Genomic DNA, 18,789 nt, shown 5'->3' on the forward strand with positions numbered 1-18,789 from the left:
TCCTTCAGGTCTCTGTGTAAGGGGTACTGCTTCAGAGGTTTGACCTGAGGTCCTTGTCCCCATGTCCTCATACCTGGATCCATTTCTCCATGACATCAGTCACCACTTGGCACTGTGTGTGTATTTAACTGTGGCTTCACCATTGGAATTCAAGCTTCACGAGGGTGGGATTTTATGTTTTGTCCACTCTTGTATTTTTAGGATCCAGAATAGAGCCTGACACATAGCAGGCACTCAGTAAATATTTGTCAAATGAGCGAATGAATGAACAAAATGTCCTTGTGAGCTTCAGCTGGGATAAAGCAGCCTATAACACATATTTGATGTCTCTTCACCACCTTAATTTTAGACTTAGACTTTAAAAATCAGTATTGTTAATTATTTTGATTAATTTTCCCTAGAACAATAGGAATTTTACTAAAAATCTCCTACATGTAAGAAGAGAAGATGGGATGGAGATCCTAGTCGTTGAAGTCAGAGTATCTCCTGATCTTTCAAAGTTATGCATGAGATCATGTCACTCCCCTTCTAGAACGCTTCTGTGGTTTTCCACTGCACTTCGACTTTTATCAAAACTCATCATGGCCATGTGATCTGGCTGCAGGCTACTTCTGAACCTCATCTTGTAGCAGTGTCTTTCTTGGTCACCTCTCTGCAGTCACAAACAGCCTTCTCTGTGCTTCAACAAGGCACCTCAGGACCTTAGTACATGATGCTCTGCCTAAACTTTCCTCCCTCAGCACTATACACAGCTGGGTTCTTACTATTCCATCTCAGCCTCAAAGTGTCCTTCCTCCCACATTCTAGGACACTTGTCTTTTCTTTCTCTGAAACTACTTTGTTTTGCTTATTACCTCGTCCTCTTCTAGAAGGCAGGGACCTTCTCTACCTTCCCCAACAGTCCCTGGGCTAGGCCCACTCAGAGCAGGTACTCCAGGAATGTGTGCCGTGGGATGAATGACCGACCCTGTCTGATGAATGACCAAGCCTGTTTGAAGACCAGCTGAGACTCCACCGGAAGCTGCATTTGGGCTTTGGCTGGTCAGGCCTGGCTGACCTGGAGCTGCTCAGGGCTCTGGCCTCTGGGCTCCCTCAGGCGGTTACCTTGATGGCCCCTGTGGCTATCTGTATGTGGTGCAGCCGGCGCAGAGTGCTCTCTCTGTCAATGAAGTAGGAGGCTGCCAACTGGTGCAGGGTCTCCAGGGACACGGCAGAGCTGTTCCCACTGCCCCCGAGGACAGGGGCACCTCCTGCTGTCTCTGCCTTTCTGCTCAGTTTCCGCTTGTCCACGAAAATGGTCAGGGACTCTTCTCCTATAACAGAAAAACATGGGTTCATTGGTGAGGCCTTCCACGCCCCAATCCCTGCCAGTGAGAACATGAAACCCCTGGCCAGGGCAGACGCGCTGGGAGGACGCGCTGCCCTGCTGCGGATCTCTTCCCATCCCTGCCCATCTTTGAAGCAACCTCCTTGTCTGCACCACAGGGTCCAGGTCTCATGCCTGAGAGGCCCTCCTCCTCCTCAGTTCTTTAAGTCCCCCAGAGCTCAGCCCTCGCCCCCAGCTTATCCCTTTAACATCCTCTATTGATCTGCGTCTCAGGCAATCTACCCCCAGAGGGGAAGAGCCAGTTCCCCCTCTCTCTCAAGTTGTTTAGAAGAAGTCACCAGGGCTATTTCTGCTCCCTCAGAAAGGGCAAAAGGCTTGAAACCGAACCTCTGTCCTCCCATCAAACACTCCATACCTACCCCATGCCGGCAGCTGGCCTGCGCCCTGGGAGAGCTTCCCTTTGTCCCCTGGATAGTGATAACAAATCCTGCTTTCTTCTTTCTGGGGCAGAGGACGCTGCCTCCTCAGAGCTCTCAGTCCTCGCAGGGCCCCAGTCACACTGCACTGTCCCACCCCCACACTCCCCCCACAACCAGGGGATGATTCTCCAACCCAGAATCTTGTTGGAATTGGGTTGTTGGCTGGTTACCATTCTTTATAGAGAGAAAGCAGCTGTCAGGGACTCAACAGGCATCTACTTCTTTGCCTGTGGGTCTGACATTTGTAGCCTCAGCAAATATTAGGAAATGGCTAATATTTCGATGGCTCCATAAAAAGAAAACTGGGAGCGCCCCCTGCTGGTACATGCTTGGTAGGAGCCCGCCGTGCCCTGACCTTACCCCGCACCCCCATCTCAGAAGGATGCTTTTAGGCAAACAGAAATGTTCTGGGGGAAATATGGATTCCAGGAGAATTCACTGTTCTCCAATGCACCCGACAGAATTTCTCAGGAAATAATAGGCCAGGAAGGAAAAAAAAAAAGGCCATTGGAGCTCCATTCAATAGGTCATCTAGCTGTTTTCAGCACCCTGCACCCGTTAGCTGGGCTGGAGATGCTGCTTACCTCCAAGGGTGGCGGAAAGTAAGAAATGAGTGCCGTACTTTTTGATCAGGTTTTCAGTAACCTGTTGCAGGTTGGGTCTCCTTCCCAGGAGGCGGATGTTCCGGACGAACTCTGGGGCGAGAGGCAAAGGCAGACTGAAGAAGTCCTTCCGTTCCAGAGCCAGATTGTTCACCTTCCAACGGGCAAACTCCCTGGGGAAGAGCCACGGGGTAAGGAAACTCACTGAGCTTCAGAACAAGAGGCCACAGACCAGGAAGGCCTGCCCCGTCTCCACCTCAGCCCTGGCCTCCCCAGCTGGGGACCCCCACTGACCTGGCCTGCCATGTTCAGGCTGTGAGGAAGCCCTGTCTCAGCACCTCTCCACCCAGTACCCTTGTTGGAGAGAGGCTGATGGGGTCCCCCACAGAGGGCAGTCATGCCAGCAGAGTGGAGTAGCAGGGAAACCAACGTGGTGGTCCAACGCGTCCCATGAGATGACCAAGAGCCAAGGCTCTCCAACGTCCTGGTCTCGGATCGCCTTCACACTTTTCAAAGTTAATCCTATCGCCCATATTTGTTTGTGTGGCTTTTCTCTCTGGATATTTACCGTTTCAGAAATTAAAACTGAGGAAAATTTATTTCTTGTTTCATTTGAGGATACCAGTGCTAAACCTATCACGTATCACATAAATAACATATTTTATGACAGTCACTGCAAGTCCTGAGACAATCTTTTTTTTTTTTTTTTAACAAGAAGAGCAGTACCCTTTGCCTTTTTGTAAATGTCGCTCACGTCTGGCTCAGTAGAAGAGGCTGCGCTCCTGGTCTTGTTTCTACACTCAGTCTGTGGTCACTTGGTAAGGTTTTTGTCCTTAGGACCACACTAAACAAATGGTCGCCTCTTGAAGGTCCGCTACAGTACGGTACCTGGAGCCACATCCACACACTTTCGTGCTGCCACATTGAAATCTTGTGTTCCCTACTGTTCTTTGAATGGACCTTTTCACCCTGCACAATTATATAATAGCAGCATGGGTCATCTTGGAAATATCAGATCACTGAGTTATGCAGCTCCTCTACATTTTGACACTTTTCATTACACAACATCAAAACATCACATTAGTTAATATCACCACCAATCTCATCAGAAGAGTCTTTAAATATTAGGAAGCTGTCAAGCTCACAATGACAAATACAAGTTTTCCGAAATTCTAATTTTCAGTTGAAAGCTTAAATTTCATCATTGGTAACAAATACTGTCAGTGTTCTTAAAGAAGCTGGATTCCTTCTCTTTTTTTTTTTTTTTTTTTTTTTTTTGAGAAAATGTCTGCCAACCCACTCAAGTCTGAATACCCATTGACTGTTGGTTATGCTTTTGAGAAAAAAATGGGGTTCCATGAAAGAAGTTTCTAGATCATCTTGCAACTCAACCCTACATGTATTTTTTTTTTTTTTTTTGAGTCACTGTTGTTCTTCGGTAGCCTCAGAGTTGTCCTGTGTGCGCTTCCCGCGTCATCAAACAAAATGCCACAAAGACATGAACTCAAGGTCAGGATTCCCCAAGGGTAATACAGGTGACTGCTTTGAGGACATTCTTAGGTGAAGCTAGCATGCACCTGCAAGGTGTGTGTAGAGGGGTGTGGACGTCATCATGAAGAGCCTATGACCACTGTGTCATTCCGTGTGACTGACATTAAGGTGCCAGCATTCATTCGCCTCTGCTGGTGTACCTTCAGTGCAAATGTCACCTGGACATTGAAAGGGACTGAGAGGCCCCTGTGTTGAGAAACCCTATTCCAGAGACAGCCGAGTTCCTGTCTATGTCCTTCAGGATTTTAATCTTCATGCTTTGTTCTTTGCTGAAATGTTTGCATGCTAAAGGGGGAAGACTTCTCAGGGGAATCTTGGTCTTGGAATGAAATTTAAAGGATCACATTCGTTGGTAAGAGAGGAGTTTTACATTGTCTCCCAGATTATCTTTGTAAGGACCCCTGCGCTGCCTTAGGAAGCAACAAAAGATAGCATCTTTGCAACCTCCTCCGCCACCCTGGCTCTGCCTTCATGTAACAGTGCAAAGCTGTGGCCTACCCTTCCCCCTCTAAGCCATGGAGTGCAAATTATGGGGCTGCAGAAAAACAAAAGAATGTAAAAGGAACACACGAAAGCCCATGCCAATGTGAGGCTGTAGAAACTCCCCACGTGGAACCCGAGAGGCTGATGGAGAGGGGGAGCAGGAGCCCAACATCACGGGGAGACAAAGAGCAATGGGTGACTAATAATTCCTGGTTCTAACCAAGTCTGTAAAAAATCCTTGCTGTGTGGCTTTATTTATCTAAGCAGGCAAGTTCTAATAACATATTATCAGTTATTTCTTTTGTGCAGGAGATGCTAAACTTTAATTAAAGTACAGGGTATCTGTCAAAAGCATTTTCTCTCCCAAATCCCAGGGCAGGGTAAAGAACCGTTGCCCAACCTCGTTTCCAATTGGCTGCATGGGAACCAGCACCTCTCATTGGTTAGTGGACCATTGCGTTGATGAGTCATGGAACCAGGATGGGGAAAAACAGAAGCAAAAAGATAGGGACCCAAAGCCCTCGAGGTCATCAGACCTGGTCCCCCCCTGCCCTGGGATAAGCCACACCTAGACCTCATTACTAATAATTCCTATTGAATTCTATTTGGAGATTTTTAAGGTGGAAGGAAGCATTCTTCTATCTGCCATAATTTTCTTAGAACAGTCAAGGCCTCTCCCTGAAAGAGAGGCCACTTGCTGTAGAGGTGGACCTCACTTTAATTAAACCTAATAAATAAAAAGTACTAGTGGCCCAGCTAGCTCGGGGGCTCCACTGGGGACCGCCCAGCAGTTTCCTCCTCCGGGAGGCATACCTCACTGTGCTGCTACCCCAAGGGCATCCTCCCCCGCTCGTCTCCAGGCTCCACTGCACACTCACCGCCCACCGGCGCCATCCATTTTTATCCCCTTTATCTCCATTAGAATATAAAGTGCACAGGGGGCTTCTTTGTCTGTTCAACTCTCTCTCTCTAGCAATAGAACAGTGCTACGTGTTCTAACGGTAGGGCAAAAAATAGATGTCCAACCTGTTTCTGTGGCATGATAGAAAGAGAGATTCTTCGCATCATTTATTTTGTGTCACAGTTTTTCCTAATCCTCTAGCTGTCTGCAGATTATTGCAAAATTGAATTTAGAAAAAAAAGAAAAAGCAGTTACAGGATGAGAATTTGTGGAAGAAACAACCAATCAGCGATTGATCTGAAATTAAATAAAGCATCGTAAATGTGAACACCTATCAATGAGAAAATTAGGTTTGATTTCTAAAACTGAAATAGGTCTAATTTTGTCTGTTTGGTCCTCAGTGTACTGCCTGAGTCCTCTTGTGTATTTTTTAGCAGATACGGACAACATCCAATGCCTGTCCACTGCCCAAGTGTGAAGCCCAGCAAGTGAAGAGTCACTTGGTCAGACTGTGCTGTGCTTCACACCCAGATGCAGCCCATCGACACCTGCATCCCTGTTCCCTGGGTCTGACAGCAATCACCGCCACACTCACTCATTGTGTTAAAGAGCGCCCAAAGAAGCAACAGTCTTAGAGTTTTTCACGCTTACTCAGTTTGACATTAGACTTGGAAAGTCACATGTTTTATTCAAACTAGTAGTTTGGAGTGCATCTCACTTAAACCAGGAGAATGACGTTCAGAAAGCTAAGCTAAGTAATTTGCCCAATGTCACACAACTCCTAGGAGCAAACACTCAATAGTATTCGCCCAGTTTTTCTGCATTATTGTGGAAGCATTAGAGTCATGGATGGAGCCTCTCCCACCAGAGATCAGTGCAAGAAGTCTGGCCACCCCAGTGTTTGCCTAGCTGCCCCAAGGATGAGGGGACCAATACATCTGCATGCCTGGGACCTACTTGCAGCCCACCCAAAGGCCGGCATGCACACTGGGTGAGAAGGTCAATTCCAACTAAAAAAAAACAAAACAAAACAACAACAACAACAAAAAAACGAGAAACAGAGGGCAAGCCGTTTGCAGCATAACCAGTTGGTACCAGAACCAGAACAAAAAGCCAGTGTGCTCACCACTGGAAAGAATCCAAAAGAATGCATTTAATGTTTACCAAAACCAACCAACAAGCATGACGGTGGTGACATTGGCAGCAACGAAAACCCAGGCAGACTAAGTGACTTGGATGAAGTCTCACAGGAAGTGGGAGAGCTGAACTTAAAGCCCAGCACTAGCAGTCGAGGTCAGGGCCATACGGCTATTTCTGCAGAGACATTTCCCTTTGTGTAGCTGAAGTTAAGCATTTCATTTCTCACTAATATTTTTTAAATGTTTACTATCCTTTAACAAAAATAGTTTTATTATCCAGATCATTCCATTTCTTTATCTATACAAAACACAAAACATGAATTTATGAGATACTCAAAACACCATGAAACAGAGGGCAAGAGGTTGCAGCCTAACCAGTTAGCACCAGACATTTGTACGACGGCAAAACCTGTTTGGGTTCAGGTGGTTTCGACATGCCCATTTGCAAGAGGAGGAATTGAGACTGACCAAAAAATCAAGCTCGCACCCACAGCATCATGGGAGGAATCCAACTTCCACAGCTGCTCCGGAATCATAACATAGAATAACAAATGACCTAGAAAGATGAATGATGGTGTCTTAGGAAGCATTTTATGAGCAAAGAATAAAAAGTAATGGCTAACATTTAATGAATTCTTACTATGTGATAGGCATTCCAAACATCTTAGAAGGATTAGCTAATAAAATATTCCTATAATGGGGGAAATACAATTATCCTCGTCTTATGGATGATGTGACTGAGGCACAAACACATCACTTTGCCCAGTAGGTAACAGGCAGGGGGGGGCAGTTTCAAGATTTGAACACAGGCTGTCTTTTTTGAGGATAGGTTTGACCACTATGGTATATGACCTCTGTGAAACTCTAAGGACAATCATGATACTGTGGGTGGAGGGGTGTGTGTGTGTGTGTGTGTGTGTGTGTGTGTGTGTGTGTTGGGGAGAGTTTCACTGGAGAAAGAATGCAGAGAAATAGGGGCTATATTTGAAGAAACTCAACAGAGAATTTAATAGGAAAAGAATCCAAGAGAATGCATATAAAGGGCTTATGTTTATGAAAATCAACCAATGAACAAAACCCCCAAGCAAAATCTGCTTCCATAGTAAGTTACAGTGGAGTGTTGCTATGGTGTGGGTGTGGTTTGGCTCCCAAAGGTTAATGTTAGACACTTGGTCCTCAGTACAGCAATCAAAAAAGGTGGTAGGACTTTTAAGAGGTAGAGAGAAAGGTCAGAGGGGTTCTGCCCTGAGAAGGGATTAAGGCAGTTCTCACGCCACTCCTGTTAGTCCTCTTGGAAGGGGAGTTATAAAAGAATAAGCCAGGTCCTTCCTCTTACTCTGACTTCCTGTCTTACCATGTGATTGCTCCCTGTTGTACACACTTCCACCGTAATACCATCCACCCCATGATGCAGCCAAGGAGACCGGATGTGGTGCCATGCCCTTGAACCTCCAGAACTATTAGCTAAATAAACCTCTTTTCTTTATAAAGTTACCAGCCTCTTATATTTTCTTATAGTAATGGAAAGCTGACCAATACACGTATCAGAATTAGGCACAAGGCAGAAGCCACAGAAAGGTTCAGACTCTGAGGCTCTAGCGCTTTTGTCTTCTACTCCAATAAGTTTTCTTCCCTGCCTTTTGGGGCCCTTCATTGAATCAAAATAATAGGGAAACATCTGTGAATGGAGCTTGAGCCAGAAAGTGGTAAAAATGTGTTTACAGAATGTATTAACCTGGTTCTTTCCAGCATCCGAAAACCTCAGAAGGCAATACTGGAAGGCAGCCTGAGCTATTCAGAGAATAAATGTTCATTTCCGATTTTTCATTTAGCAGTTTTTTCCAGTAATAAAATAATCAAGGCTCTTTTTTTTCCTAAGAAAAGAATGTTTTCTATATATCAATTATATTAACACACATTGCTTCAATTAAGCCATCATCTTTGTTTCAATTAAGACATCAAGTAAATCTCCATTTCAATTTAGCCATTTCTCCTAAAATCTTCTCCCACTGTGTTTGTTACACAGTAAATAGTCTGAGAAAGCAAACATTTCAAACAGCACAGTCATCCCTATGGAACTGGCCTTTAGAACAGCAGAGGCCACTATATAAAGGACACACGAGTTGAGCCACAGCGTGAACAGAGCTCTTCAAGGTGGACGTTGCCTGGAAGAGGTTTTCACGGGGCACCTCAAGAGGGTGCTTCATTGCCGTCACCAACAGAAGTTTACCCCATTTTCCAACTTCCTCTGGCATATTGCAGATTAGCTCTAATCTCATTTCTTTCAAAAGGCTAACGGACTCATAAAATCATTAATAGCAACGAAGACAAAGTCTCAGAAAGGTAAAATCCAGATGGGAAGGGACATCCCAGTGTCCTAATCAGCCAGACTCACCAGCACTTCCAGATGCACAGATAAAGAGAGAGGCATGCTCTGAAGAGAGCAAACCACTTAACACTAAGGGTCCAGATCACTAATAAAGGATGTTTCTGGTTGTACACAGGTTTAGAGGGGATTCTGCCACAGGAGGGTTGAGCCACAGCCACGCCAGACCTCAGCGACAGGAGCTGCTGTGGGGCATGGGGACCGGGTCAGCTCTGAGCCAACTCTGGGTCTCAACACAAAGGGGGTCCTGATGAGACCACCGAACAGCGCCATGGTGCTCCTAATTCAAAAAATGCCTATAAAAAGTGGGCCTCCGTGTCCCCAGCCACCCTTCAGCACTGCGTTCCTCTATGTCACTCAAGGTCAGCCAGAAATCTGCCGGCCAGGACCCCCCTGCAGGGTCTCACTACTCCTGGAGATGAAAGACCCAGAAAGAGCCCCGCTGGCCTTCCCTGCCAGGGGCTGCTTCCTGTAGCCGCACCCCAGCACCACTTTTCTGGCTTGTAAACTGAGAGCATTGATCCAGCCCTCAGGAAGGCTAGGAACTCTCCCTCCCTGTGGAGCCCCAGGGAGAGAGTGTTCAAAAATAGATGATAGAGACAGACAGACAGACAGACAGGTATTTAAAAGGAAACCCACCTCACTGAGGCTAAATCCGTGTGGGTGGCTGTGCGGAGACCACGTGCTAACAGCTGATGACTCTATTGCCTGTTTTCTAACAAATACTTCATCCTTCCACCTCTGGGGGGGGGGGGTGGAACGGGTCAGGCGCATTGCAAGGCGGCCCACAATGCAGTCATCACTTGGAAAGTCAGGTCCCACCATCCTGGGCACATAGCTCTCCCCACCCTGCCCACCGCGGTGCCCCTGCAGGCTCGGTGCCACCCGATCCCAGTGTCTGGGAGCCACTCCCTCCTCCTGAGTTGGACTCCAGGCTGAGTTTAGTGGGAGGGAACGGATGCAGTTTCCAGCAAGCCCAGGCAGTCTCCACCGGCTCAGTCAAGTGGCCTTTCTCAGGGACCCCCTGAGAGGCTGGGGAGAAGTCACCAGGCAGCCCTGGAACCATGCACCGCTCTGCAAACAACGACAAGACCAGTGAGCCCTTGTGACAGGGAATCTTGTCCCTCTGTTTTTTTAATGTTTCTACTGTATTTTCAGTGGTGTCTTTGGAGGGGAGCACACCCCCCGCCACACCTTGGTGCTCAGAGAGACTGCACAGTGAGTGGCAAGGGACTGAACCATCGTGCTCCAAACGGACTGCTTTGCTGTGGACCATGCTGGTAAGAAAAATATGGCTGGCTTTCCTTGAAAAATGAAGGGAGATACGGGATCAGTTACTGAATAAAATATTGAAGACCTTTGGAGAAGAACGATGAATCAGCCTGAAGCCGGGGACATGAATAGTTTTCTTGTCATTTTTTCCTGTGACTTTACTTTGTCTACTTAAACTGTCAACCAGTGACCCACAGGAACATTTCCCACTTCAACTGATTCGGGGTAAACATTGGGGTTCTGTTCTCTGCACCCTCCTTCCTCTTGGAACACTGTCTTTCTCAACCAGCTTGAGACTCGCCAATCTGACGCAGGAGGCTGTGTTTTGCGGTGCTGATTTTCCTAAGGAGTTCTAGACAAAAAGGTCTTCTCTTGCTGCTGTTTTTTTCTGAAATACCTCATATCCAGGGCTCAGTGGCACCAAGCCGGGGCATTACGGTTACTTCTTTGTCATGGGGCTCACGTTGTTTTTCATCTTGAAAAATGCACGAGCAGGAACCGTCACAGCTCACATGTGCATGGAGGGACACCCGTTATTCACCTCAGTGTCTCGGCCAAGACGGCTTTGCCTTTTCTAGCCGGACATGTTAGGGATCTGTCGTGCTTTGGCTCCAGAACAGAAGGCAGTGTTTCTAGACACATCACATCATCAGGAGATTCCTATCTCAACAACAGATTACTGTAATGTACTTGGGCCATTAGAGCTTCTGCTGCTATAATGAATCAGACGTGAGTAATCTGAGCTATAAAAAGAAACGATAAGAAAAACCATGATCTCTTATGTTGGTATGGTGCATTCTTTAAGGTTTTTAAAAATTTGCAAACAATTTCACACATGCTCAACTATTTTAACCAGACAAGGGCCTTGGAAAAGAGAAAGAGGAGATTTAATTAATCCACTACTCAACTCTTACAGTTGAAGGGACAGAGAAACTGAGAGAAGTGACTTGCCCCAAGTCCACGGATTAGTGGTAGCAGTTGACTAGGATCCAGACCATGCTATCAATGACCCGTGATCTGTGCTCGAGCTAGGGCCACCGTCCACCAATGTCCTACTTCCCAAGTCATTCTTTTTTTCCCGCTGTGCATAGGAGAGGTCTGCAGGCAGGAAGACCTCCACCCAGGGGTCATTTGGTTAAATGGTATCTCTGGTTGGTCCTGTGACTCTAGAAGGCACCAGGGCAGAAATGAGGTCATCCCTCCCCTGGTCCCGGTGCCCTGTCCTTCCACTGCGTGCGAGAGCTCAAGAATCCTGGCGTGGAGGTAATTTCGCAGCCCTGCTGTGCTCTCAAACAACGGCCCGTAAACAATGATTGGCCAATTTCATTCTAATCTTTTCAATTTTGCTCTAATTAAAATCAAGCTGCAGCTTTCAAACAGTTTAATTAAGGCTGATTGGGAGAAATGGGGAGGGGAGAGTCAAGCTGAAGGGGGAGGGGGAGGTGGGCGTCTGGCGAGTCTCATGCTTCCCCGGTGGGGCTTGGGGACTTGGAGAAGATGCCGGGCGTGTTTCTAGAATCAACATGAAATGCAACGCACACATTGCAACGGAGGACCAGTGGCTCTGCGGGACCAGGGGGAACTGAAGGGGGAGCCAAGATGAGCTTTTCTAGCACTGAAGCCCCGGCTCTGCCCTGACGCATCCACCTGCTCCCCAAAGCTCATCTGTTCAACTAGGGAGGAAAAGACCCCTGGGCACTGCACATCTCGGTGCTCAGCAAGCTGATAGCCCAGGCCCATCAGGTTTGCTCATAGGCTTCCCGTCCCAACCCATTCTGCTCCAAGAGGATTCCTCCAGGCGGCACGGCTCCCATTGCACCACAAGTTTACGCCTCTGGCAAGGTGATAGGGCTTTGGGTCCTTGGGTGCGTTCATTTGTCTATGGGCCACTCTTCTTCAGACTATGTTCAGGTCCCCATGAGTTTCCAGCTCTCTAGGTTCTTGTGTTCAACTCTTCCTGCTTGTCAATGTATTTATTTTTAAAGACAGCAACCCGAATGGAACACCATCCGCTTGATACATTCCGAGCCACGGGGATACAAGATCTGAATGCATCATTATCATCATCGTTATGACCATTATCATGATCAAGTTTTTACTCAACCCCTATGTTTCCAGGAATGAGACTGGCGATTTGTTATATATTTAGATCACCACCAGCCTTACAGACGGCAGTATAGTGGATGGGGTCATCGTTCTCGCCTGCGTTAGAAAGCTCTTAACAGGTGACTTTGCAGTATCACTCACTTAAATGGATGGAACTTGTTTCTCAGCCCCATATATATTGGACAGGGTTGCGTGACTTTGCTTTGGACAAAGCCGTGAGAGCAGAAGTGACAGTGTGCCAATTCTGAGCCAATAACTCAGGGAGTACTGCACGTCTCCACTCTCCCTCCAACGTCTCTGCCCTCACTGCTCTTTCAGCCTGGGCCCCAGAATAAGCACAGAAGAAACACCTAATGGCCGTCTTGCAGACCTTCAGCCTGAAGGGAAGGGAAGCTAATGCAACCTACACGTGCATGAGAAGAATAAATTATTCTTCCAGGCTACTGAATTTGTTTTTTTCCATATGCATGAGTGTGGCAAGAGGTACATGGTACACATGACAGCTGTAGCCCTATTCTATAGCTGAGCTCCCTGAGGCTCAGATAACTTAAGTGTCTTGAGGATATATAGCTACATAAGAGGTGAAGATAGTCTACTATCCATACTTCCTTTATTAACCCATTTCAACGTTATACTTGTTTTTATTTAAAGATAAAAATATTCTTGGTAACAGTAATTTTATGGCCAATCAGTACTCCATATTTCTTTTCAGCCTCAGAACTTTTTTTTTTTTTTTCCCCATAAGAATCAGAGTCAAGGCGGCCCTCTGTGTCCTGTATCACGGAAGTCGACATTTTTAACTCACTCTCTCTCTCTTGCATTCCACACCTTGTGGCAGAGACTGGAAAGTTATTCAGTAAGTGGTTTCCATTTTCCTCCTGGGCACACAGATGGACAGTTTCCCCCAGCTTCGTGTGCATTTATGTGCAGCCACAGGACAGAATTCTGCTGATGGAACATGGATTCTGGCCTACCAAATTCCCCCCCCCTGAAATCCTTCATGCTCCCCCATTCTCTGATCACCAGCATCTGGAAGAGGCTCTGAGGACTTAAGGGCTGGCAGAGTGACCAGGTCAAAGGAGTCTTGGTCCTGGATGAGGTCACGGAGCCATCTCTTTTTATCTCTCCCATGAATACCATATTATTTTGGAGTGTGACATAAACGAAAACGTAAACTACCTATCCTGAAGTCACTGAGATGGGGACCATTTGTCTTAGTAGTTACCCTATTTTGCCTAATACTATCTTGATGGTATCAACCAGTATTTCAGTGGGTGAAATGGTCTCAGCCCCTGATGGTACTGCCCAGTTGGATAAGGATTCCTTGAGTGACCATTCTCCCATTCCTCCTCTGCTCAGTAACATTCCCTCTTGGGGTCCCTCTTCTTGCTTTGGGGATGCACACAGGAAAAGGTGGTGGTCTTGAAGCCTTGGCTGGAAGCTGTGGGGTCATGGTGTGCACGTCATGCTCTGTCACGGTTAAAGATTTATTTTAAACCATCTATACCAATAAAATCACTGGATAGATGAACTCAGGCTACAGTGGATTTTAAGTGATAAATTTCATCAACATGGCATTTGATGCAGTCGGCCAAGTTTGAAAGAGTAAGACTGCCTCTTTTCTCTTTCCTCGTTCTTGGTAGAGTTTCATTTTCTCTTCCCCATTCTTCTCTAGATTTCCCCCCTACTATCTTCCATATTTACCCACGGGTGGCCTCTCACAAAAAGAATCAGTGTCTATCTTGAAATAAAGAAATCTGGGTTTCAGTCGTCTCCACATAATCATATAAGCAAAGTTGCATAACTGTATTGGTTTTACTAAAGAGAACAAGGAGGCTCAGAGATACAAAGCGACTCACGCCAGGTCACTCATCAGAAGCAGCAGAACACAGACTCAGGCAGTAAATCCTAGAACCTGGAGCTTTGGCCACTTGTCTTCTCCTCCATTTAATTTAGTCCCAGAACATGTGACCAAGTGTCTCATCCTCGTGTGTCTCTCTGTGTGGCAGACACGGCAATGGGGTCGAAGCTGAGGTAAGATGTGTCCTTTGCCTGAAGGAACTCACAGCTAAGGGAGGAGCAGAGACCAACAAGTGCACAAGGAAGTTCTAGGGCAGAGGCAGGACCAGAATGGGGGGATGGCAGGCAGCAGTAATGGGCCGTCCTGGGGGAGGAGTCCTGGGGGGGGGGACGTCAGAAGGAGAGGTACTAAAGGGTTTGGAAGGTGAGAAGGAGCTGAGCCGCGAGGCAATGGAAGGAGCTGTGCAGGAGGAGCAGGGCAGGAGGGGCACCTGAAGATGTTCCTGGGGCTGGAACAGAGGAGAAGCAGGAAGACTGGACGGGGCCTACCCCGGGGACAGGGTTGGGCGGTGCTCACTGACCACTCATCACCAGAGGAGCGGGAGGATTCAAAGTGGCCATGCGGAGACAGCGGGTTGGGGGTCCATCCTTTGGTTACAGAGGGCCCGACAGTGAACTTCAGGGGAGTTGAACTGGAGAAAAGTTCAGGTGTTAAATGATGAAGTCAGAAAAAGAGGGAAGAGGCCGGAGGGTCAGGCAGCTCTGGGGTGGGAGCCACACTGTGCAGATGGGGCCAGGGATGGAGACGGGGCCAGAGTCCTAGCGCCATGGTGGGGGCAGGCAAAGAGCACAGGGGCAGGAAGTGCAAAAGGAAGCAGGATGGGCTCCTCCTGCCATCGTCACCACAGAAACTAAACCAGGGTCAGAATCAAACCAAACAGGTGAGGAGACCAGAAATGAAAGTCAGGATCTTCCTACATTTCACTTGAAAAAGAGGAGAACTCGGTATTGTCTAAACCCCTCTCCACACACATGTCCAGCTTTCCTTGAGCCTAGTTCCAGAGCACGGTCACCCTGCTTCATCTCCCAGACTGCCCAGGACGCCAGGAGCTCCATAAGTCTGTGGAGAAGAGATCCCTGGCCCGAGAGACTCCGACACGAGGAACCGGGAAAGATTCGTGACGAGATTCTGGAGTAGTTTGAAAAGTGAGCCGGCAAGGAAGGTCCCTAGGAACTAGAATCGGTTTAAGGAGAAAACGGGATGTCAAGAGAAATCTCACAGATCTTTTTTATGAAGAAAGATGGAGAAGGGAGAGCTGGGGGGGGGGAGAAAACGAGGGCAGCTTATGAGAGGCCACGTGAGAGGAGGGGAAGGAGACAGCAGCAGCTCTGGGGGAGTCACGGAGCGCGAACGGCCCTAAGAATCTGGGAGAATAATAGCTGTTTTCGAATGTCTGGAGACCTGCTGTGAAGACAGGCAGTTAGTTGGCTTGCTGTAGAGATGAGAAAGTGGGGTCAGTACCCACAGGTGAAGTCCCCGGGACAAAGACCACGACTCCGGGTCAGGAAGATCTTTATAGTGTCTGGGGCTGTTGAACCCAAGTTGGCTTCCTGATGGCAGGAGCCGCCCCAGCCAAGGCTGCTTGTCCCCCTCTGGGGTTGGTACAGGGGTTGTCAGCTTGGGTGGGACACGGTGACTCGGAAGTTTCCCTCTAATCCGCAGATCCAGGCGTCACTTGGTTCTGATCTGCTGTCCCCTGTCGTTGGACTTCCTTGAGCACCCGGACGCTGTCTTTGTGGTGAGGACCTCTCTTAAGAAGAGAGGCCTGGATTTCATCTCCTGGCCCGGCTGTGACACCCGTGCCCCAGACGCACATTGCTCTGTGCAGGGGTTGCCGAGGGAGGGAGGACCCAGGACGAGCCTCCAGTCACATTCCTTCTGGGATGAGACCATGTCCACGCCCAGGCCAGCTGCAGGACTCCCGGAGCCGCCCCCTCCCCGCCCCCTTTCTGGGCTGGCTTCCTGGCGCACTAAACCAACCTGGTGGCGTTGAGGTGCCTTTGTGGAGCCAGGAGAAGGCACTCCCCAAAGAGCCTTCCTTCCTGTCCCTCCTCCGTCACTGGCATGTCCCCAGGTGAGGCCCAGGCTCTCCTGGCACACAGGGAAAATGAGAATCCTCCCAGGTCCCGGGGCTTGTGACCAAGGACTCGGTGCAGCCAGGCTGGGGCTGCCCCCTCCTCCCCCAACAGAGCCTCCTGCCCGGCCAGTGAGGATTCTGCCTCGCAGGGACTCGTTCTGGTGGCCACAGCTTGTCTGCTCTTTGTGGAAAGTGGGGGAAAGAGGACATTTCTGGAGAAGTGGGAGAGCCTGGGGGGTGACAGAATCGTGGAGCATTACACTAGACAGAGGGATGACATGGCTGAGAAGCCCAACCAGATTCCTGCATCTCCCCCTAAACGTGCCCTGATTAGAGCAGCCCTAATCTGCCCACATCTAGGCCCACAGATCCTCCAAGCGATCCAGGAGTCCCAGCCTCTTGGTCTTTTCACTCCCTCATCTGATTACAAGTTATGCCATGGATGTGATAGCAAGTGGGACTGTCCCAGAGACTATAACAATATTGTCACTGTAAAAAAAAAAAAATCCAAATTTGTAAAGTCATCCAATAAATAGTTGTTTGCAGCACTGCAGTTTCTCTGGCTTTATAAAAATTATTCCTTGAAATAGAAGACATTTCCTAGTGCACACGAATGTTTTTAAATCAGAACCTACTTGAGCCTAAAGTCAGGGGCCAGGGATTCACTTAACACTGAATTTTTTTAAACCTCTGCCAGGCAAGAAATAAGATATTGCATCTTGGAAATGGCATTAAGTGTCCCTCCGGTGGAGGACTCGATCTACAGAAATTCGATTTACACTGCATCCTCGGAGAAACACACCTTGGGTGCAGAGCCAACACATGCGGAATTTGCCATGAGTACAGTGTTTCAGGAAGATCCATCTGGGGCTCCTGCCCACTCAGGGCTCCCCAGAGCCCAAGTGCAGATGGGACTTCTAGTGGAAAAAAAAACAACACTGCCAGGTCTCTAAGTGGGGTGAGCCCCCTTCCAGCCCCCAGGAGCTGTTTTCTGCATCCCAAAGATCTGTCGGGGTGCCAGGAGGAAGCTGGGTACAACAGGGGACCATTTCTGTCAGGGTGCTAAGTGCCCTAGGCTCAGACGACTTATTTGTCCTCTATGTTATGGGTTAAGCACTGGCGGTGCCTCCTCCCAGATGTGTGACACCCTCTAAAACCCAGTGTCCTCGTCTATACTATGGGTTACGAAGAGCACACCCTTGTGGGGTTCCTATTAGAGTAATTTAAAGTAATATCTATAAAGCACTTGGTAAAGTTAGGCGTATGATGACCGTTCAATATTCATTGGCTATTATTATTCATTAATGTATTAATATTAGCGTAGAGACAAGTCTTTGCTTTCTCCCTAAGTTAAATAGAAATTTGGCCTACTCGGTTCTGCCCTTTCAGAACCATCTATTTTCTTTGCCCCTTGTGCTTCCCTGAACATGGGAAGATCAGGGAGCCTGGGGAGAGCCAGCTCAATTGGTCTGCGGGAGGCTGCCTGAGACCCTTGCTCACAGGGCCCTGGTCTTTGGGACACACATGCCCTTCAGTGGACACCCTCTGGCGGTCTCCTCCCTCTTGCTGTTTGCCCCCTTGAGTGCGCGTCCTTGGAGCCTCCTGCCCACGCAGTCCAGGGGTGTCTCCTCTAGGGGCTTCACTTGGGGTGGGGCCAGTCGGTGGACGGGCGAGGTCCCGTGGTCTTTAGTCTGAGGCGGGGGTGGGATTGTGGGACTGGGATCCCCATCTCACACTGAGGTCCACACCTTCCTCTGCAGGCCAGGTGGCCGTCAGCAGCCGGTGCACATCTCGCCTGCTTCTGATGCTGGAGGAGGAGCAGGGAGGTTCCTCTCACGTGCCCCCTCACCACGTCACAGACCTCAGTCCACATCCGAGAGCGTCCCCTCCTGGGGCTTCCCTGAGGGCCAAGCTCCCTGGGGCCCAGCGGTGTCCCCAGCACTTGTGGAGCGTCCAGCAGCACACCTAGCTGCTCCCTAAATAACGTGCTGAATGAAAAAAGTCCACGCCACGTGCCACTTACTGTTCCAAGCTCCATGTACTGAAATAATTTTCTTGTGGGAGATGTGGGAAGCTCTGAGGTGGGAGAAATGTGGCAGAAGCTGAATAAAGAAAAAAAAAAGTGAGAATCTCTGACCCAGAAAAAGCTCTTCTCTGGAAGAGAAAACAAAACAAAACAAAAAAAAAGAGCACATGACTAGCCAGTGTCCCCATCCGCCTGCGTGTGCCGTGGCAGGTTCCAAATGTGGCCTTCCTCGCTCCCTCGTACAAGTGTGGGTCTCTAAGTAGCAACTCATTCATGAATAAAATTAATTATTTCTCAAATCAAAAATTAATCCTCTTTTTCTCTGCTTGACTGACTCAAGATCTCTCCATGAAATCTCCTCTGAAAACAAAGTCCATCTTCCCCTCTCCCCCGAGCCATCCTGAGCTCCCTTCACTTCTAGGACATTTTTACTTTTACATTTTTATTTCCTCCTCAGAGACCATTTCTGCAATCTTATCTCAGACTAGGGCTGGCTAATCTGGGTGCAGCCCCCAAAGATGGAAAACACTGGGGGCAACAGTCATCCTGTCTGGGGGAACTTGAGACCGACATGCTGAG

At 48.3% G+C, this 18,789-nt stretch overlaps 1 protein-coding gene across 1 annotated transcript in view; it reads right to left on the reverse strand.

Moving 5' to 3' along the window:
* Positions 1-18,789, reverse strand: part of BRINP2 (BMP/retinoic acid inducible neural specific 2) — a gene marked incomplete at its 3' end in the record, with an annotated part of 94,757 nt that overhangs the window by 17,025 nt on the left and 58,943 nt on the right. The window contains exons 3-4 of the mRNA XM_081300322.1: positions 2,391-2,581; positions 1,105-1,313 (exon numbers count right to left, since the gene is read on the reverse strand). Of these exons, the coding sequence (XP_081156448.1) occupies positions 1,105-1,313; positions 2,391-2,581 (400 nt within the window). The remainder of the gene's footprint in view (positions 1-1,104; positions 1,314-2,390; positions 2,582-18,789) is intronic.

This window comes from Spermophilus citellus (assembly GCF_964194105.1).
Source record: "Spermophilus citellus genome assembly, chromosome: 6".
Taxonomy (NCBI): domain Eukaryota; kingdom Metazoa; phylum Chordata; class Mammalia; order Rodentia; family Sciuridae; genus Spermophilus; species Spermophilus citellus.